General features: G+C 45.3%; 1 protein-coding gene across 1 annotated transcript in view; it reads left to right on the plus strand.

Moving 5' to 3' along the window:
- Positions 1-22238, plus strand: part of FRRS1L (ferric chelate reductase 1 like) — a 154523-nt gene that overhangs the window by 121637 nt on the left and 10648 nt on the right. Inside the window, exon 5 of the mRNA XM_077269581.1 lies at positions 10195-10441. Coding sequence (XP_077125696.1) covers positions 10195-10441 — 247 coding nt within the window. The remainder of the gene's footprint in view (positions 1-10194; positions 10442-22238) is intronic.

A 22238-nucleotide genomic window follows, 5' to 3' on the forward strand; every position in this document is an offset into this window, starting at 1 on the left:
GACTGATGTAGGTGTTGTCAACAGGACTTGGAAGGGTCCGTCAAATCTTGGTTCAAGAGCCTTTCTGGTGTGTCTTTTTACATAGACTTGATCACCTGGTTCCAACTTGTGACTTCCTTCAGTGTTGTCAGGATCTGGAAGGGAAGCAAAAACTTGTGCATGCACCTTAGTTAATTGTTTCTGAAGATTTTGCACATAAGAAGTCAATGACTCAATATTTAATACAAGTTGCTGTGGAAAATAACATCCTAAATTGGCAGTCCTGCCAAACAAAATTTCATATGGAGACAGTTTAGTCTTACCCCTTGGGGTATTGCGTATTGAGTAAAGGGCTAGTGGAAGGCATTCTGTCCAAGGCTTTCCTGTTTCAGCCATGGCTTTCTGTATTTTTAATTTTAAAGTTCCATTCATGCGTTCCACCTTACCAGAACTTTGAGGATGATACGGAGTGTGTAACTGACTTTCAACACCCAACATTTTCAGTACATTTTGAAATATTTCTCCAGTGAAATGAGTACCCCTATCTGACTCGATCACTTCAGGGAGACCGTAACGGGGCACCAGTTCGGCAACTAGCTTTACAGCAGTGTTTTTAGCTGAAGCCTTCCGAACTGGATAGGCCTCTGGCCACCCCGAGAACATGTCCACACACACCAACACATACTCATACCCATTACTTTTTGGCAGCTGGATAAAGTCTATCTGTAATCGCTGAAACGGGTAGAGAGGTCGGACGTGGTGCTTCATAGGGGTCTTTGTTGTCTGTCCGGGATTATGTGCCAGGCATATAGTGCATGCAGCACAATAGTCTCTTGCATAGTTGCCAAAACCTGGAGCCAACCAGACTTGCTTTGCCAGTAGTGTCATTGCATTTGCAGACACATGAGTAGGGTGGTGCAATCCACCAACTACAATCGGGTACCAGGCTCTAGGTAGACATATTAGTCCATCTTTCTTCCAAATTCCTGCTTGTTCTTCTGCCCCTTCCTTTTTCCACCTGTCCCTCTCCTCTTCTCCTGCATCTTCCTGTGCTTGTCTTAGTCTGTCTTCAGTATTTTCTGTGGGGTTTACAGTATGGACCTGTTGTAAGGGTTTGACTGCTGCTGCTTTGGCTGCTTTATCAGCCCTATCATTTCCCCTAGATTCCCTAGTGTCGAGTCTCACATGTGCAGCTACCTTGATTACTGCTACTTCTTTTGTTTCTTGTGCAGCCTCTAAGATCTGTTTGATCAGAGAAGCATGTTTTACAGGTTGTCCTGACGCTGTCATGTAACCTCTAGCTCTCCAGATTACTCCAAAATCAAACACAATACCATGTGCATACCTAGAATCAGTGTATATATTAGCTGTCTGATTCTCAGCTATTTTTAGCGCTTCAATCAATGCTGTTAGTTCTGCTTCTTGTGCAGACTGTTTCGGTGGAAGTGGTTCTGCTTTGAGAGTTTCAGATTCTGACACAACTGCATACCCTGTATGGAAGTTACCTGTGTCATCTGCAAACCTACTACCATCTATAAACAGCTCTAAATCTGGATTTTGAAGTGGTGTTTCGGATACATTGGGTAAGCCTACCGTTTCTTGTAAAATGAGCTCTGTACAATCATGTGTGTCTGTAGGGAAAAAATTTGCGTGTGGATCAGTGTCCTTATTCCCCCCTTCAGACTCGAGAGGTAGCAGTGTAGCTAAATTGAGAGTCTGAAGCCTTGCAAATGTGATAGTAGAGGGGAGCAGCAAAGAACACTGCAGCCGCAAATGTCTGGCCATGGAAATGTGTTTTGGTTGGACCTGGTTTAATATCCCATAAACATCATGTGTAGTTTGAACTGTGAGTGGATGCTCTAGGACAATTTCTGATGCTTTTTACCTTGAGAAATGCAATGACCTAGAAAGACCACTTTGGTCTGACAAACTTGTAGCTTTTGTCTATTCACTTTACACCCTTCTTTTTCTAGAAAACATAGTAAACTCACAGTGGACCTTTCTGCAGTTTCTAGATCTGGGCAGCAAAGTAGTAGGTCATCCACATACTGCAAAATTACTACCTGTGGTTCGGGTTCAAACCTCTGGAGGACTGTTTGTAGGGCATTTGAATAAAGAGTAGGGGAGTGTATCATTCCCTGTGGAAGGCGTGTCCACGCCAACTGTTTGCCCTTAAATGTAAATGCAAACAAATGCCAACTGTCTTGGTGTAAAGGAACCGAGAAAAATGCATTTGAAAGATCTATTACAGTAAACACTTGAGAACTGGCTGGTATCTGTGATAGTAACGTATGAGGATTGGGTACAACTGGGGTGATTGGATCTAGAACTTTGTTTATTTCTCTTAGATCATGTACCATACGATATTTGGGCATAGAACTCTTATCAAGAGTTCTCTTCTTGACTGGATACAGAGGAGTGTTAGCAGGTGATTGTATCTCTACCAAAACTCCTTTCTCTCTATATCCCTCTATCTGTTTTGTAATCGCTAGTTCCTGCTGGGCACTCACAGGGTATTGTCTGAGCTGTGGGAGAACAGTTCCTGGTTGCACAGATAATTTTACAGGAGCTATATGCAATAGTCCTACATCAGTATCTCCCTGTGCCCACAGTGTTTCTGGGACCATTGAGAGGTCTAGATCTGTGGTGTACTCTTTTTCTTCAGTATAATCCTCAAAAGCCTGAATTCTGACATATTGTTCTAATGTTTCTGCATCATCAGGGATAGTCAGCATAACTGTGCCATCTTCCCTAAAATTGATGTTAGCTTCTAATTTCTTTAGGACATCAGTTCCTAACAAACATGTTGGGGCACCTCTGGCATACAAAAATCTGGATGCAAAACATTTAGGTCCTAATGAGACCTCTAGGGGCACAGTATATGGCAGTGTTCGAATTACCCCATCATAACCTTCAGCAAAAGTTGTTTGTTGTGAAATATCTTCCGGGTTCGGAAGAAAATCTTGATTCAAAATTGAGGAAGTTGCACCTGTATCTATCAAAAATGGAATCTCTCTCCCCCCTACATTCACCTGTATCATAGGTCTTCTAGCTGGTAGGGAGGTTTGTAACACATTGAGTCAATCTGAGTCTGGTATGGGACCATCCACTATGGATGTCTGTTGGGTGTCTGAGGGCTTATTCTTTGGTACAAATTTTCCTGATTTTATGTCTGCCTGTTTCTTTCTACATTCTCTCTGGAAATGTCCTGGTTTCTTGCAGTAATGACAAGGAAAATTGTGTCTTGCTCTCCCTCCTGTTGTGTTTGCTTGCGCTATTCTGACAGGCTTATGATTTTCTCTTAAATCCAACTCTATCCCTACGGCTTTTTGCCTAGCCAAGTGTGGGTCTTCCAAGGTTCTCCAATCAGGAGTTGCGGCCTTAAGTTTCTCCTTCACTTTTGGAGACAATCCATCTATGAAGGTTTTTGTAATTAACCTCATCATTCCTGGAGTGGTCAGATCTATTCCTTCATCTCTAAAGCTATTTTCTACCCCTAGATAATACTCATCTACTGATTGACCAGGTTTCTGAGCCACCACTCCCGTTGTTCCTCTCTGCCTCTGTTTCTGCCTCATGAAAATTATTAAGTGGTCTACGAACTGATTGCCTGATTCTACCGTTTGTAGGGCACCTTCTCCTGCTTGTCCTACTTGTCCTGCCTGTGGCCTATGTCCCTGTAGATATGCCAGTAATTCCTGGAAGAGACCAGGAGTCATTTTCATTCTACATAATTCCTCTCCATCCGCCCAGACTCCTGCGTGAGTCTGCATAATTTGCTGTATATATTGTGCAAATCTGACTGGAAACTGGGTGGGGTCTGGCGCGTTATGCAAGAGAGACATACCTTCAGCAGGGGACCAAGGGAAATATTGCCGAGTTTGATGATACCTAGTTCCCATTACCCCGTCAGCATTTGTTTCCCTAAAAGGTCTTGGTATTACCCTAACAGGAGCAAGTACAGTGCCATGTCTAGGCGCACCACAGGCTAGGCAATCATTCCTCCAATCTGGATTTTGTTGTCCACAATGTGAACATACCCATCCTCCTACCCCACCAAGATTGGGATACAAGGCTGGAAATTGTTTTCCTCCTTCTGCTCCTCCAGATGGTACAAATGATTGGGCATTTGGATCTAGGTAAGGTGGCGGGATTATGTCACAACATTTTCCCTTCCCCATGATCCATTTGGAAGTGTCTGGATCGTACTTCCAATTCTCCTCTTTAGCTGTTTTTGAGACCTTTATCATACAATGTATGATTTCTTCCCACCCATTGTCTTTGATAATTCCACCTCGTTCTTTACTCAGTCTTTCCCATTCTGTACTGAACATAAGTGCTTCTGAAATTCCCAATTTTTCTCTTACCCTTCTAATCTGCCTTCTGACTGTCTTTCCTCATCTTTCCTGTATGATATCTGCTGCTTCCACTTGTCCTAAGACGGTTTTTGTCTGTTTATTTCCCATTTTTCTTTTCAATATTAGCTATTCCTCCCCTAGGTGACGTTTGGACAATCACTTACTCTGTGGTGATGTCTCGTTGCCTTCTCTCCTAGGGAGCTAAAATATTGAAAGGCTTGTCTGCTCCGTTCTTCCTAACATGTAGAACGTACTTAAGTGCTATTATGCACGCAAACAGACCCAGCAACACCATACAGATCACAAAACTCTCAGTCTCTGTTATCATACTTGTCCCAGGCTCATGGACCCGCGTCCTGGGCTCATTCTATCAAACCTTATCCAGAAATGAAGGGGTTAAGCACTTAGAAAAAGTCAAGCATGGGCGGAGGTCTCCCCGAAAGGACGCAACCACATGACCCAGTTAGGCTGACTTTTGTGTATAAGGCTTTTATCCCAACTATTTCGGCTTATTGTTCTACGTACTTTTATCCTTCTTTCATAACATGCCACAACCTTCACACTGTTAACACACTGCCAGGGACAAGACTCATAAATTTATACAATATGGTAACCCGAGTTTTATAGGTATCTACTCACTACTAGACTAACCCAGCGTGACACGGCTCATAGAGATCTTTTGGATAATACAGGGCAGATTAAAGAGAACTAATAATGTCTCTTACCTGGCCAGGTTTTTCAGTTCATTTGCCGTCCATTATCCCAGATCTCCGTTGTCCGTATCCGCAGGTGAATCTCGAGCAGATACTCTCGTCTCGGGTCCCTGTTCGGGCGGCCAAGAAATGTTGAGTCCTTCTCCGTCCCTGGCTTCCTGGATGTAGGGATCCAAGTAAATGACACGCAGCACAAAGGTTGTGTGTTCATAAACAGGGGTAGCCCTGGAGCACGCCTGCCTCACTGGGCGCTGCCCCTTCTTTATATAGTAAAAAGTTAGGCATTTTACAGACATGCGCACAAGCGCTCATATTTCACAATCACTTACAAAGCAAATCTATTCTAGTGATAAGTTACAACATCTGGTATGTGGATGAAAGGCTACAATATCAAGGAGAAATGCGCGCGTGATTACTTCCATAAAAGGAAATGTCAAGTTTGCTCAAGTTTTCCTGTTGTAAACCAGATTTCTCAGGAGGAAGACAAGATGGATTCTTTGGTACAGTCTGATCTCCACAGTGGTTTCTTTGGTAACCTCAGAATTGGAAGAGGAGATTCATAAAGTCCAGTAGTTGGCTCCTTCTGCTTCCCCAGGGTCCAAATTATTTGTGCCTGTGTACCTAATATTGCAGGTGTTATTGGAATTTCATTATTCCGTCTTGAGAGGTCATCCTGGGGTTACTGCTACACGGAAAGCCGTTGCTAGAGTTTTTTGATGGCCGTCCATGCATAATAATGTTAAAGATTTCGTATCTGCTTGTGAATTCTGCGCACGCGCCAAAGTCAGTCATAGCCGGCCTGCTGGGGAATTGGCTCCATTGCCAATTCCAGAAAGACCATGGACTCATTTGTCCATGGATTTCATTACAGATTTGCCTCTGTCTGATGGGAAAACTGCTATCTGGGTGGTAGTTGATCAATTCAGCAAAAAAGCTCATCTTGTTCCTTTGTCAGGATTACGTAATGCAGAGACACTCTCCAGGTTGTTTATTTCTCATACTGTAAAGGTACCTTCACACGAAACGACTTTGTAACGATATCGCTAGCGATCCGTGACGTTGCAGCATCCTGGCTAGCGATATCGTTTAGTTTGACACGCAGCAGCGATCAGGATCCTGCTGTGATGTCGCTGGTCGCTGAATAAAGTTCAGAACTTTATTTGGTCGTCCGATCACCGTGTATCGTTGTGTTTGACAGCAAAAGCAACGATACCAGCAATATTTTACACTGGTAACCAGGGTAAACATCGGGTTACTAAGCGCAGGGCCGCGCTTAGTAACCCGATGTTTACCCTGGTTACCAGTGTAAAATGTAAAAAAAAACAAACACTACATACTTACATTCGCATCCCCCGCCGTCTGCTTCCCACACTGACTGAGCGCCGCAAAGTGAAAGTGAAAGCACAGCGGTGACGTCACCGCTCTGCTGTTAGGGCCGGCGCTCAGTCAGTCAGTCAGTGCAGGAAGCGGACGCCGGGGGGACGCGAATGTGAGCATATACTGTTTGTTTTTTTTACATTTTACGCTGGTAACCAGGGTAAACATCGGGTTACTAAGCGCGGCCCTGCGCTTAGCAACCCGATGTTTACCCTGGTTACCCGGGGACCTCGGCATCGTTGATCGCTGGAGAGCGGTCTGTGTGACAGCTCTCCAGCGATCAAACAGCGACGCTGCAGCGATCGGCATCGTTGTCGCTATCGCTGCAGCGTCGTTTCGTGTGAAGGTACCTTAAGGTTACATGAGATCCCTCTAAACATTGTGTCTGATAGGGGAGTACAATTTATCTCTAAATTGTGAAGAGCTTTTTGTAGTAAACTCGGGATTGACTTGTCATTTTCATCTGCTTACCACCCTGAAACCAATGGTTAGACTGAGAGGACAAATCAATCTTTGAAACAAATTTTAAGGTGCTTTGTGCCAGCTCGGCAGGAGGACTGGTCTTTGTTTTTACCTCTCGCTGAGTTTGATTTTAACAGTCGAGTAAATCAATCTACTGGATCCTCACCGTTCTTCTGTAATTATGAATTTTGGGACTGCTCAGATTCACCAACAACGAAAGGCCTATAGAAGATGTTCGGTGGATCCTATTTTTAAGATTGGGGATAAGGATTGGTTGTCATCTAGGAAAAATAAACTTAAAGTGCTGTCGGAAAGTTGGGTCCAAAGTTTATTCATCCATATGAAATCCCAGAGGTGGTCAATCCTGTGGCATTTAGCTTCCTCCATCCTTTTGCGTTGCTAACGTGTTCCATACATCCCAATTAAAAGAGTATGTCCCTTCTGCATTGTCCCTCCTCCTCCGCTTTCCGTAGACAGTTGCCTGTAGTATGAGGTTGAGAGAATTGTGGATTCTCGGCGGGTCCGTAATTCCCTCCAGTACTTCATTCACTGGAGGAGATACGGACCAAAGGAGAGATCCTGGATTCCTGTTCGAGATATGAAGGCTGATTGGTCATGGCCTTCCATCTAAAATTTCCTGGGAAGCCTGGGGGTCCAGTGGCCACTGTCACGGTTCCACCCCTCAGTGTGTCTAGGGTGTAATTACTGACAGCTCGGCCGTCCAATCTGGTACAGGGGTGTTATGAGCTGTCAGTGTGATGATTGACAGCTTGACTATTCAATCTGAGACTGGGAGGCTCCGGCTGCCTCCAAGTGTTCGCAGGTGATTGCCATGCTACTTAATTGAGCTATTTCTCCCAGACCTCTGGCAGACGTACATTCAGCTAGGGAGGTTTGTGCTTCCTGTGCCTTGAGTTTTGTACTCTTAATCTTTTGTTGCCTGACCTTGCACTTCGTTCTGAGCATCTGTCTGTTTAATCCCTTTTGCTTTGATCTGTTGTTCTCCTGGTATTCTGACCTTGGAATGTTACCTGACCATGCTTTTGTCTCTCCTTCTGTCTAGGACGTACCCTCCTGGCTTCTGACCATGGACTCCATGGCTGTGAGAAGTGACTAGCGTCACAGCATCTACCCCAACTGTTTCTTATGGGACATTACCAATAGTCTTTGTTCCATATGTTATACTGGTGGGGAAGAACTAAACTATTTTTTGGTCCTAATCCACCAAAAATTTGCCTTTCTCCAATGTGCTTGTCAGGACTTTCAATGGCAAACACTATCTATATTCTATATTTCTCACCTATAGGACAGGAACCAACTATGGTCTATAATGATATATGGTTATGAAATTGAATATATTCATCCATACTAACTGTAGTAGAATTTTACAAGTGTTATCGTGCCCTCAAACAGTACATCCTAATACACTGCTCAAAAAAATAAAGGGAACACTAAAATACCACATCCTAGATATTACTGAATGAAATATTTTAGTTGCAAATCTTTATTCATTACACAGTGGAATGTATTGAGAGCAATAAAACATAAAAATGGTCAATGTAAATCAAAATTAATACCCCATGGAGGTCTGGATTTGGATTGATACTCAAAATCAAAGTGGAAAATCAAATTACAGGCTGGTCCAACTTCAATGGAAATGCCTCAAGACAAGGAAATTATGTTGTGTTGTATGTGTGTGGCCTCCACGTGCCTAAATGACCTCCCTACAATGCGTGGGCATGCTCCTGATGAGGCGGCGGATGGTCTCCTGAGGGATCTCCTCTCAGACCTGGACTAAAGCATCCGCCAACTCCTGGACAGTCTGTGGTGCAACGTGACATTGGTGGATGGTGCGAGACATGTCCCATATGTTCAATCGGATTCAGGTCTGGGGAATGGGTGGGCCAGTCCGTAGCTTCAATGCCTTCATCTTGCAGGAACTGCTGACACACTCCAGCCACATGAGGTCTGGCATTGTCCTGCATTAGGAGGAACCCTGGGCCAACCACACCAGCATATGGTCTCACAAGGGGTCTGAGGATCTCATCTCGGTACCTAATGGCAGTCAGGCTACCTCTGGTGAGCACATGGAGGGCTGTACGGCCCTCAAAGAAATGCCACCCCACACCATTTCTGACCCACTGCCAAACTGTTCATGCTGAAGGATGTTGCAGACAGCAGATCGCTCTCCATGGCGTCTCCAGACTCTTTCACGTCTGTCACATGTGCTCAGTGTGAACCTGCTTTCATCTGTGAAGAGCACAGGGCGCCAGTGACAAATTTGCTAATCCTGGTGTTCTGTGGCAAATGCCAAGTGTCCTGCACGGTGTTGGGCTGTGAGCTCAACCCCCATCTGTGGACGTCGGGCACTCAGACCATCCTCATGGAGTTGGTTTCTAACCATATGTGCATACACATGCACATTTGTGGCCTGCTGGAGGTCATTTTGCAGGTTCTGGCAGTGCTCCTCCTGTTCTTCTTTGCACAAAGGCTGAGGTAGCGGTCCTGCCGCTGGGTTGTTGCCCTCCTACGGCCCCCTCCATGTCTCCTGGTGTACTGGCCTGTCTCCTGGTAGCGCCTCCAGGCTCTGGACACTACACTGACAGACACAGCAAACCTTCTTGCTACAGCTTGCAATGATGTGCCATCCTGGATGAGCTGCACTACCTGAGCCACTTGTCTGGGTTGTAGAGTCCGTCTCATGCTACTATGAGTGTGAAAGCACAACCAACATTGAAAAGTGACCAAAAAATCAGCCAGAAAGCATTGGTACTGAGATGTGGTCTGTGGACCCCACCTGCAGAACCACTCCCTTATTGTGTGTGTCTTGATAAATGCCAATAATTTCCATCTGTTGTCTACTCCATTTGCACAACAGCATGTGAAATTGATTGTCAAACAGTGTTGCTTCCTAAGTGGACAAGTGGACAATTTGATTTCACAGAAGTTTGATTTACTTGGAGTTATATTCTGTTGCTTAAGTGTTCCCTTTATTTTTTTGAGCAGTATACTTCTGCATTGCTTCTTGCCCTCAGCTGGCATATACTTTACCCTGTAATGTTTTTCTATTTTTTTTTTATGTATTGTATTTTTTGGTGCACCGATTTGTCATTTAATATAATGGTTTAATAAAGTTAAGTATTAAAGGGGTTGTACTGTCCAAAATGGATAACTATCACGTAATAATTGAAATTTATTTGTAAATATCATTATATATGTTTAGTTATGTGCATTGTTACATTTATAATTAACATGTTTAATGTTTTATGATTTTTTTTAATGATAATTAATGATTTCTATTGTAGGGAGGAGATGACGTCATGGCCTGTGTCCATGATGATAATGGAAGAGTCCGCATACAGCACTTTTATAATGTTGGCCAGTGGGCTAAAGAGATCCAGAGGAATCCAGCTAGAGATGAAGAAGGCGTATTTGAAAACAACCGAGTAACTTGCCGCTTCAAACGTCCTGTCTATGTTCCCAGAGATGAAACAATAGTTGATTTGCACCTAAGCTGGTATTATTTGTTTGCCTGGGGCCCTGCAATTCAGGGTGAGAAGCATATTAATTTTTTATTTAATTTAATTTTTTTTTATTATTTAATTTATTTATTTTTTATTTATTATTTAATTTATTTAATTTTTGATTATTATGTAAAGTCTAAGTAAATAGTTACACATACATCAACACATCTAACTAAGAGCGTATCATTCCGTACTGCAAATCACACATTGTCGCTGCACACTGCTGACGGGCATTGTGTGTAAGCAGTGGACTCCATGGTCATCATTGCTATAGGTTGGCAGTGGCCTTGTAATCTACTAACATGACCTCTTCTCTGGCTATATTTTCTGTATATGCGCTGGATGCTTTTATCGCCGGTACAAAAGATTCTGATGTTTGTTTCTGGCATCTGTAATGCTCCTACGCAAAACGGATGCAGCAAAAACATTTTAACGAGGGTGAATGACAAACATAGGTGCACATTTACATATTCCGAGTGTGTATATTCACACTTATGTAAGCATGCAGTGCCTAACACATTCTGCAGTGACCTCTAATTAGAGCTGTGACCGTCACAGCTTCGGCGGCACGATTGAGGCACTTGTGTCCCACCTAGCAATAAGCTTTTATACTCCTAAGCATAATTTTGACTAATTTGTAACTTTCCTTGTCCCTGGAAATTTTTATTATTGGACAACAACTACAGGCACATGCAGGGAATGGTGGGTTGTGTTAAGCATTCAGCAGATGGCTCTTTTTTAATTGTTACAGATTGTTAGCTCCTTAACCCCTTTACCCTCAAGGGTGGTTTGCACGTTAATGACCAGGCCAATTTTTACAATTCTGACCACTGTCCCTTTATGAGGTTATAACTCTGGAACGCTTCAACGGATCCCAGTGATTCTGACATTGTTTTCTTGTGACATATTGTACTTCATGGTAGTGGTAAAAGTTCTTTGATATTACCTGCGTTTATTTGTGAAAAAAATGGAAATTTGGCGAAAATTTTGAAAATTTCGCAATTTTCCAACTTTGAATTTTTATGCCCTTAAATCACAGAGATATGTCACGCAAAATACTTAATAAGTAACATTTCCCACATGTCTACTTTACATCAGCACAATTTAGGAACCAAAATTTTTTTTTGTTAGGGAGTTATAAGGGTTGACCAGAAATTTCTCATTTTTACAACACCATTTTTTTTTTTAGGGACCACATCTCATTTGAAGTCATTTTGAGGGGTCTATATGATAGAAAATACCCAAGTGTGACACCATTCTAAAAACTGCACCCCTCAAGGTGCTCAAAACTACATTCAAGAAGTTTATTAACCCTTCAGGTGTTTCAAAGGAATTTTTGGAATGTTTCAATAAAAATGAACATTTAACTTTTTTCACACAAAATGTATTTCAGCTCCAATTTGTTTTATTTTACCAAGGGTAACAGGAGAAAATGGACCCCAAAAGTTGTTGTACAATTTGTCCTGAGTACGGTGATACCCCATATGTGGGGGTAAACCACTGTTTGGGCGCATAGCAGAGCTCGGAAGGGAAGGAGCATCATTTTACTTTTCAATGCAAAATTGACTGGAATTAAGCTGGGACGCCATGTTGCGTTTGGAGAGCCCCTGATGTGCCTAAACATTGAAACCCCCCACAAGTGACACCATTTTGGAAAGTAGACCCCTTAAGTAACTTATCTAGATGTGTGGTGAGCACATTGACCCAACAAGTGCTTCACAGAAGTTTATAATGCAGAGCCGTAAAAATAAAAAATCATACTTTTTCACAAAAATGATCATTTCGCCCCCAATTTTTTATTTTCCCAAGGGTAAGAGAAGAAATTGGACCCCAAAAGTTGTTGGGCAATTTGTCCTGAGTACGCTGATACCCCATATGTGGGGGTAAACGACTGTTTGGGCGCATGGCAGAGCTCGGAAGGGAAGGAGCGCAGTTTGACTTTTCAATGCAAAATTGACTGGAATTGAGATGGGACACCATGTCGCATTTGGGGAGCCCCTGATGTGCCTAAACATTAAAACCCCCCACAAGTGACACCATTTTGGAAAGTAGACCCCCTAAGGAACTTATTTAGATGGGGGTTCAAAGCTCTCAAAACACAAGTGTTTCACTACAGTTTATAACGCAGAGCCGTGAAAATAAAAATTTGGGGGGCTAAAAATCATTTTTGTGGGAAAAAAGGATTTTTTTTTCACAAAAATGATTTTTTAGCCCCCAGTTTTGTATTTTCACAAGGGAGAAATGGGACCCCAAAAGTTGTTGTCCAATTTGTCCTGAGTACGCTGATACCCCGTATGTGGGGGGGGACCACTGTTCGGGCGCATGGCAAAGCTCGGAAGGGAAGGAACGCCATTTGGAATGCAGACTTAGATGGATTGGTCTGCAGGCGTCACGTTGCATTTGCAGAGCCCCTGATGCACCCAAACAGTAGAAACCCCCCACAAGTGACCCCATATTGGAAACTAGACCCCCCAAGGAACTTATCTAGATGTGTTGTGAGAACTTTGAACCCCCAAGTGTTTCACTACAGTTTACAACGCAGAGCCGTGAAAATAAAAATTTGGGGGGCTAAAAATCATTTTTGTGGGAAAAAAGGATTTTTTATTTTCTGAAGGATAACAAGAGAACTTGGACCCCAAAAGTTGTTGTCCAATTTGTCCCAAGTACTCTGATACCCCATATGTTGGGGTAAACCCCTGTTTGGGCGCACGGGAGAGCTCGGAAGGGAAGGAGCACTGTTTTACTTTTTCAACGCAGAATTGGCTGGAATTGAGATCGGGCGCCATGTCGCGTTTGGAGAGCCCCTGATGTGCCTGAACATTGGAAACTCCCCAATTCTACCTGAAACCCTAATCCAAACACACCCCTAACCCTAATCCCAACGGTAACCCTATCCACACCCCTAACTCTAATCCCAACCCTAATCCCAACTGTAAATGTAATCCAAACCCTAACTTTAGCCCCAACCCTAACTTTAGCCCCAACCCTAACTTTAGCCCCAACCATAACCCTAACTTTAGCTCCAACCCTAGCCCCAGCCCTAACCCTATCCCTAACCCTAACCCTAACGGGAAAATGGAAATAAATACATTTTTTTAATTTTAATATTTTTCCCTAACTAAGGGGGTGATGAAGGGGGGTTTGATTTACTTTTATAGCATTTTTTATAGCGGATTTTTATGATTGGCAGCTGTCACACACTAAAAGACGCTTTTTATAGCAAAAAAGTTGTTGCGTCTCCACATTTTGAGACCTATAATTTTTCCATATTTTGGTCCACAGAGTCATGTGAGGTCTTGTTTTTTGCGGGACTAGTTGACGTTTTTATTGGTAACATTTTCGGACACGTGACAGTTTTTGATCGCTTTTTATTCCGATTTTTGTGAGGCAGAATGACCAAAAACCAGCTATTCATGAATTTCTTTTTGGGGAGGCGTTTATCAATTTTACCAAAGGTGGAACGGTATAAAGTAGTTTTATTCTTCGGGTCAGTATGATTACAGCGATATCTCATTTATATCATTTCTTTATGTTTTGGCGCTGTTATACGATAAAAGCTATTTTATAGAAAAAATAATTATTTTGGCATCTCTTTATTCTGAGGACTATAACTTTTTTATTTTTTTGCTTCTTATTATGCTGTATGGCAGCTCGTTTTTTGCGGGACAAGATGACGTTTTCAGCGGTACCATGGTTATTTATATCCGTCTTTTTGATCGCGTGTTATTCCACTTTTTGTTCGGCGGTATGATAATAAAGCGTTATTTTTTGCCTCGTTTTTTTTTTCTTTCTTACGGTGTTCACTGAAGGGGTTAACTAGTGGGACAGTTTTATAGGTTGGGTCGTTACGGACGCGGCGATACTAAATATGTGTACTTTTATTGTTTTGTTTTTTTTATTTAGATAAAGAAATGTATTTATGGGAACAATATTTTTTTTTTTTCCACACGTGGAATTTTTTTTTTTTAAACTTTTTTACTTTGTCCCGGGGGGGACATCACAGATCGCTGATCTGACAGTTTGCACAGCACTCTGTCAGATCAGCGAACTGACTTACAGCGCTGCAGGCTTACCAGCGCCTGCTCTGGACCCAGAAGTGGTCCCTGCAGGACCCAGATGCAGCCCCGCGGCCATTTTGGATCCGGGGCCTGCAGGGATAGGAGGTAAGAGACGCTCGGAGCAACGCGATCACATCACGTTGCTCCGAGGGTCTCAGGGAAGCACGCAAGGAGCCCCCTCCCTGCGCGATGCTTCCCTATACCGCCGGAACACTGCGATCATGTTTGATAGCAGTGTGTCGGGGGTTAATGTGTCGGGGGCGGTCCGTGACCGCTTCTGGCACATAGTGCCGGATGTCAGCTGTGATAGTCAGCTGACACCCGGCCGCGATTGCGCTGGACGTACTATCTCGTCGGTGGTCATACGGGCCCACCCCACCTCGACGGGATAGTACGTGCGATGTCAGAAAGGGGTTAAAGAGGTTGTCTGGTCAACACCGATAAGTCTGCAGTCACTCTTTGTGATTAAAGATTTATGAGTCCCTCAAGCACACGTACTGTGCACTGTGGGGATTTGCCGGTTTCAGACCCGGGACTGGAAGGTATGTATGGAGCAAGCCCGCACCCTCTAGTCAGTCACACTCACTGGCCAACTGCGTCACTAGACGGGGCGCTGCCTCGTCTCTATATAAGTGTAAGGAGCGAGCCCACATCCACTGGCCGGGGGTATGTATGACTCAGTTATACCCTCCGGTCCCACATAGAGTGAATGCAGACTTATTGGTTTTGACCAAACAACCCCTTTGACCCCTTTCCCCGAAGCCTGTTTTAACCTTCTTGACCAGGCCAATTTTTTCAATTCTGACCAGGGTCATGTTATGAAGTAATAACTCTGGAACGCTTCAACAAATCCCAGTGATTCTGAGATTGTTTTTTGTGATCTGTTGTACTTCATAATAGTGGTAAAACTTAGTTCGATATTTTTTGTGTTTATTTGTAAAAGTATCAGAATTTTAAGAAAAATTTAGAGTTTTGCAATTTTCAAACATTTACCACATGTCTACTTTACATCTGCATAATTTTTTAAACATATTTTTTTTTGTTAGGAAGTTAGAAGGGTTAAAAGTTTGTCAGCGATTTCTCATTTTTCCAAGAAAATTTACAAAACCGTATTTTTTATGAACAACATCATGTTTGAAGTGACTTTGAGCGGCCTATATTACAGAAAACACCCACTAGTGACACTGAACCACTCAAAGTGCTGAAAACCACAAAACCACATTCAAGAAATGTATTAACCCTTTAGGTGCTTCACAGGAAAGAGCACCATTGGACTTTTGGAACGCAACATTGGCTGGAATATACTGTATATCGAACATCATGTTGCATTTGTAGAGATGTGCCTAAACAGTGGATAACCCCACAAGTGATCCCATTTAGGAAACTACAACCCTCAAAAAATTAGATGTGTGGTGAACATCTTGAATCCTCATATGCTCACAGACTTTTATAATGTTGAGATGTGAAAATGAAAAAATATTTTTTTTTTTTCACAAAAATTTTGCTTCAGCCCCAAATTTTTAATTTTCACAAGGGTAACGAGAAAATAGACCATACAATTTGTTATGCAATTTCCCTGAGTACATCAGTACTCAATATGTGTTGGAAAACTCTTGTCTTGTTTCGTATAGCGCGGAAGGGAAAGAGCCCCAATTGAATTTTGGAGTGCAATTTTGGCTGGAATAGATTGCGGTTGCCATGGCACATTTGAAGAGACCCTGGCATGCCAAAACTGCATGAAACCCCCCACAATTGACCTAAAGTAGAAACTAAACCTCTTAAGGAATTCATCTAGGGATGTAGTGTGCATTGTTAAATTTCAGATGATTCACAGTATTGTATAACGTTGGGCTTAGTCAATGGAAAATTACCATTTTTCCCACTAAAATGTTGATTTGGCCCCAAGTTTTTAATTTTCAAAAGGGATAATAAGAGAAAACGAAGGATTCACTTTGTTACGCCTGAGCACTTCATTACCCCATATTTGATTGAGAACTTCATTTGAGGCAAAGTACAAAGCTCAGAAGGTGTCTTATTGACACCTCTCCATTACTAAGCCGGCTTAATGTCACCTTACAATAGGAAGGTGACATTAACCCCTCATTACTCCACTTGCCGCCGCTACAGGGCAAGTGGGAAGAACTGGGCAAAGCTCCAGAATTGGCGCATCTAATAGATGGGCCTTTTCTGGGCAGCTGCGGGCTGCTGTTTTTAGGCTGGGGGGGCCATATCCATGGCCCCTTACCAGCCTGAGAATAGCAGCCTGCACCTGTGAGTTTTGCTGAGTTGGTTTTAAAATATAGGAGGGACCCCACATAGTTTTTTCTTTCATTCATTGTCCCCTGCTCGCTCTGCTCGCTGGCAGAGCAGTGGACAATGGATGAAAGTCACGTTCAGCACCACATGCTGGGGAACAGCGGCTTACAGTAGCGCTGCTTTCCCCGCTGATGTCCGTTCACACAGAGGACAGTGTACACTGTTCTCTGTGTGCACGTGTGTGGCACGTTTGGTGGCCCGTGTGTCCGGGTAAAAACGGACATGTCTGCGTGTTTTACACACGGTCCATGAAAACATGCTGACATGTGCATAGACCCATTTATTTGAATGGGTCTACGTGTGTCAGTGTCTCCGGTACGAGAGAAAACTGTCACTACACGTACCGGAGGCACTGACGTGTGAAACCGGCCTAAAAAATTGAGCTGCTAGAAGTTGCTATTTTCGTTTTGCTGAATCTTTAACTGAAAGGGGTTGCCTTTTTTAGACTTATCTACTATATAATTGTCTAAGGGTCACTTCCGTCTTTCTGTCTGTCTGTCTGTAACGGAAATCCCAAGTCGCTGATTGGTCGCGGCAAAACAGCCAGGACCAATCAGCGACGGGCACAGTCCGGCGGCAAAATGGCCGCTCCTTACTCCCCGCAGTCAGTGACCGATCCATACCCCCCTCCAGTCAGCGCTCACACAGGGTTGATGGCAGCGTTAACGGACCGCGTTATGCCGCAGTGTAACGCACTCAGTTAACGCTGTGTAAGGTTTCTCTTACTGAGAGTGTTGGGGGACACTCACTTGGCCGCGATATTCAAGCACACGGGCACGGGTTTATAAAACAAAGCAGTCCATGCGGTTTATTAAGCCTCATAAACTGGGTTACGCATAGTTCATAACATGAAACACAACAGGCACCAACTGGTGATATTTACTTGCAGCTTCTAACACTTCAGTGTACGGCTTTGCCTCACGGACACTAACACTGGTCCTCCCTTAACCAGTTCCCAAGGGAGACCACATAGTTCATAGAACTTCACAAGCACTACCGGCCTGTACGATACCTGACGGGAGCTCCGGCTCCACCTGCTGACTCCTTGCCAGTCCACACCTCCGGGTAAGCTGCCTTACAGGGATCACCAACTTGCCTGGCTGGCACACACTAGTTAGTCCAGACCTCACCGAAGGACTCCAGCTTCCCCACACTCCGTTAACACTCTTCTGGGTAAGCTGCCTAACAGGGATCCCCAACTTGCCTGTCCGGCATACAGTAGTCAGTCCAGACCTCACCGAAGGACTCCAGCTTCCCCAGTTCCACTGTGCACTGCTCCGGGATCCGGTCCTCCTACTAGGACCTCCCACGCCAGCAGGTGCTTTCCAGGAAGCCTCCTCTCAGGCTTCCAACACAGGAACACACCGAGCCCTCAGGAACTCCCTCAGGGATTTTGCACTTGGACCCTTCAGGTCCAAACACTGGAACCACACAGGAACATGTGACCCACACTCTGGTCACGTTATGTACCTGTAACCACACCCACAGTAATGGATCACATGGGCTGGTCACGTGATCCTGACATCACTGCAGGTCAATTCTCACGGCCTCAATACAACTCCGTGCACATCCCGGGGAGACCATGCAGCGCCCCCTACCTGTTACAGGGGTTACTGCATCACATGTATCACATATCCTCCCCCTCTGTTCACACCTGTAGGGTTGAACACCTGTCATACACGTGGGATCACGGGATATGTCATGCACGTTGCCTTGCCCTACCTGTCGAGAGAACCGTCTCAGTCGGTTTTGAGCATCACACAGACCCATCCAGTTGTTGAGTTTACCCCGCCCCCAGCGGTCAACATGTAGGCCTTGAGGTTTGGCCCTTACGTTACAGTCTGTCCGTGACACCAAACCTTTAGTCAAGTTTGTCTTTTTACTCGACCTTTCTCTCCAGGGTCGCCACCCACGGTTGGTACGGACATTAGTCCCACTTACAGTCGAGATTAGCAACTGATCAGAGTCTGACCCTCCATCACTACGTCTACTACTGTACATGTCCTTTTTGTTTCCTTTTCGTTGGGAAGAAGGCGGCTGCCACCTTGTGTTCTGCAGCTGTTTATTGACCTGCCGTCTGTACAGTCTCAGCTGCTCTATTTCTCTCAGGTAGGCCACCCGATACTTCAGGAGCATCCGGATATTCGCTAGACTCTCCTTGGACCCGACAACCAGGAATGACACCATTCCATCTTCACCCACCTGGGCCTTGTCTTCAGCCGGAATCCTCAGTCTCTTCACACCGGACACATCCACCATCTCCTGCATCGCTTTTCCAAATCGGCCAGTGAGCTTCGCTACCAGAGCTTTGGGCACTTGGACTGTGTCCTCCATCAAACCCAGACGACTTTGAGCTTTCCTGGCTTGCTCCAAACAACGAGTGGCCTCACCATTCCCCAACAGGACCCTCTGTTTCGTGCAGAGGCACCGTAGGTGCATGTCCCTCAGGACAGCCACCCTCTTCACTGTGACTTCCTTAGTAGACAGTACCACCAACTGTTTCGTCTCCAGTGCCCAGTGCACACTACACGCTTCCACTGCCTTTTTAAAGGCCTCATGCACACCCTCGCGGGTACATGCATCTTGCGCCTCTACGGGTACATCTATCACGCACTTGAAGAGCGGAGTCTCACTTCCTTCAAGAACAGATGGCTCCTGCCTTGCCATGGACCTTTCCATCAAGACACCTGTCACAACCGGGTGACCATCTTGTTCTGCTTTTAGCGCCAACTCCTCTTCAGCTTTACTCTCATTACCACTCTGGTACTGGCACGAGAAGTCTGCGACCACCACCTCTTTTCCTTGTAGAGGGCCTTTTAGTGCTTCTCTAAGCACTACAATGTCTTCCTTTAGGGTCTGATACACACTTTGCCACCTGAACAGGTGGCCTCTGAGCTCCGAGACTTCCTTCTCCAGCTCATCCACTCTGCGCTCAGCCGCTTGTCTTAGGATCCTTTCTCGTTCGACATGGTCGTTCACCGTCTCTATAACCAATTCCATCTCGCTTCTCCCATCCTCCGGACTGGTGAAACATCCATCACTTGAGGAGGTATTCACTTCCGGCACCATCTCCTTGGTGGCCTCTGTTTTGCCACCGATCGTCACCACAGGTCCTGGACCCCGTCCTCCACCTGTCACCAGGGCATATGCGTCTGTTACTGGCCATGACTTGTCACAGTCACCCCCAGAATCTGTGTCACACCCCACAGTCTGATGACCCTGCAAGTCACTCTCTGTCTGGGTGTCAGCTCCACGTGTTTTATCCAGCAGACCACTATCAGTCGTATTGTGGCACACTTTAGGTGACGTCAGATCAGTTAGTTGGACAGTCGCACCTTTCCCTCTGGTCAGGCCTGCCTTCTCCACATTACTAACTGACATCCACATGATATCCACAAACACTTCAGCCTTTTCCCACAGTGCTACCAAATCTTGTCCTATTACCATAGGATACGGCAAGATCGGGTCTACAACCACCTCATGGTATGTGGAAACCTCCGCTGCGACAATGTAGATAGTGGCTACCTGGAGATATTCAGTGTCGCCAGGTGACACAGAATCTCCTGGACGGGTTCTCAGCACAGACGCTTCTCTCCCCAGGTCTATCAACCCTTGCACACACTTTCCATCCAGCCAAAAAGGACACAGTCGTGACACCTCACTGATTGCCGCCCCTTTTTTGGCTCCGCCCCCTTTCTGGGCAAGTGCTCCGCTTTTTGATACCACCCCGGTTCGAGATTCAGCCCCCCTTCGGGATTCCACCCCTTTTTGGGCCATTACCCCTATTCGGGTTACCGCCCCTTTTTGGGTCTCCGCCCCCTTTTGGGCAACCATCCCCGTTTGAGCCACCGCTCACTATTAGGGATAATCCCCTCCCTGGGATACACCCCGTGGACTCCCCCACGGTACTCAGACCCAAGATCACACAGTACACCCCAATGTCTCTGGGCTTGTACTGGCCCTTTAAGAGTCTGCACAAAAAGAGAATTTATTTTTTTTTTTTTCTCTATGTCACTTCACCAGCTCCTGCTGGTACCGCCACAGCTCCCGCTGCAGTCACACACAACCGGCACCTCCAGGTGCTGCCAACCACAAGCCACTACAGCTCCGCCTGCTGTGGAACCTCTTGCTGCAACCACGGCTACTCTCCACACGGCTCTGCACGACTCCACCGCTGGCGCTTGTCACCTTCGTGACCCCGCCGAGTCACAGCAGACGCTTGTCACCTTCGTGGCTCTGCCACAGCAATTAACTCCACGTGTGCTAGCGGGATTGTTGCCAAAATTCTCCACCAATTGTAAGGTTTCTCTTACTGAGAGTGTTGGGGGACACTCACTTGGCCGCGATATTCAAGCACACGGGCACGGGTTTATAAAACAAAGCAGTCCATGCGGTTTATTAAGCCTCATAAACTGGGTTACGCATAGTTCATAACATGAAACACAACAGGCACCAACTGGTGATATTTACTTGCAGCTTCTAACACTTCAGTGTACGGCTTTGCCTCACGGACACTAACACTGGTCCTCCCTTAACCAGTTCCCAAGGGAGACCACATAGTTCATAGAACTTCACAAGCACTACCGGCCTGTACGATACCTGACGGGAGCTCCGGCTCCACCTGCTGACTCCTTGCCAGTCCACACCTCCGGGTAAGCTGCCTTACAGGGATCACCAACTTGCCTGGCCGGCACACACTAGTTAGTCCAGACCTCACCGAAGGACTCCAGCTTCCCCACACTCCGTTAACACTCTTCTGGGTAAGCTGCCTAACAGGGATCCCCAACTTGCCTGTCCGGCATACAGTAGTCAGTCCAGACCTCACCGAAGGACTCCAGCTTCCCCAGTTCCACTGTGCACTGCTCCGGGATCCGGTCCTCCTACTAGGACCTCCCATGCCAGCAGGTGCTTTCCAGGAAGCCTCCTCTCAGGCTTCCAACACAGGAACACACCGAGCCCTCAGGGATTTTGCACTTGGACCCTTCAGGTCCAAACACTGGAACCACACAGGAACATGTGACCCACACTCTGGTCACGTTATGTACCTGTAACCACACCCACAGTAATGGATCACATGGGCTGGTCACGTGATCCTGACATCACTGCAGGTCAATTCTCACGGCCTCAATACAACTCCGTGCACATCCCGGGGAGACCATGCAGCGCCCCCTACCTGTTACAGGGGTTACTGCATCACATGTATCACAGCTGCTATTAACCCTGTGACCAACTTTTTACTATTGATGCTGCCTATGCAGCATCAATAGTAAAAAGATCTAATGTTAAAAATAATAAAAAAAATAAAAAATCATTATATACTCACCTTCCGGATCCAGCCCAGGCCTTTCCCGCTCCTCGCGCCACTCCGGTGACCGGTCCATGCATTGCGGTCTCGCGAGATGATGACGTAGCGGTCTCGCGAGACTGCACGTTAACATGTTGTGAGACCGC

This window comes from Ranitomeya variabilis, chromosome 6 (genome assembly GCF_051348905.1).
Source record: "Ranitomeya variabilis isolate aRanVar5 chromosome 6, aRanVar5.hap1, whole genome shotgun sequence".
Taxonomy (NCBI): domain Eukaryota; kingdom Metazoa; phylum Chordata; class Amphibia; order Anura; family Dendrobatidae; genus Ranitomeya; species Ranitomeya variabilis.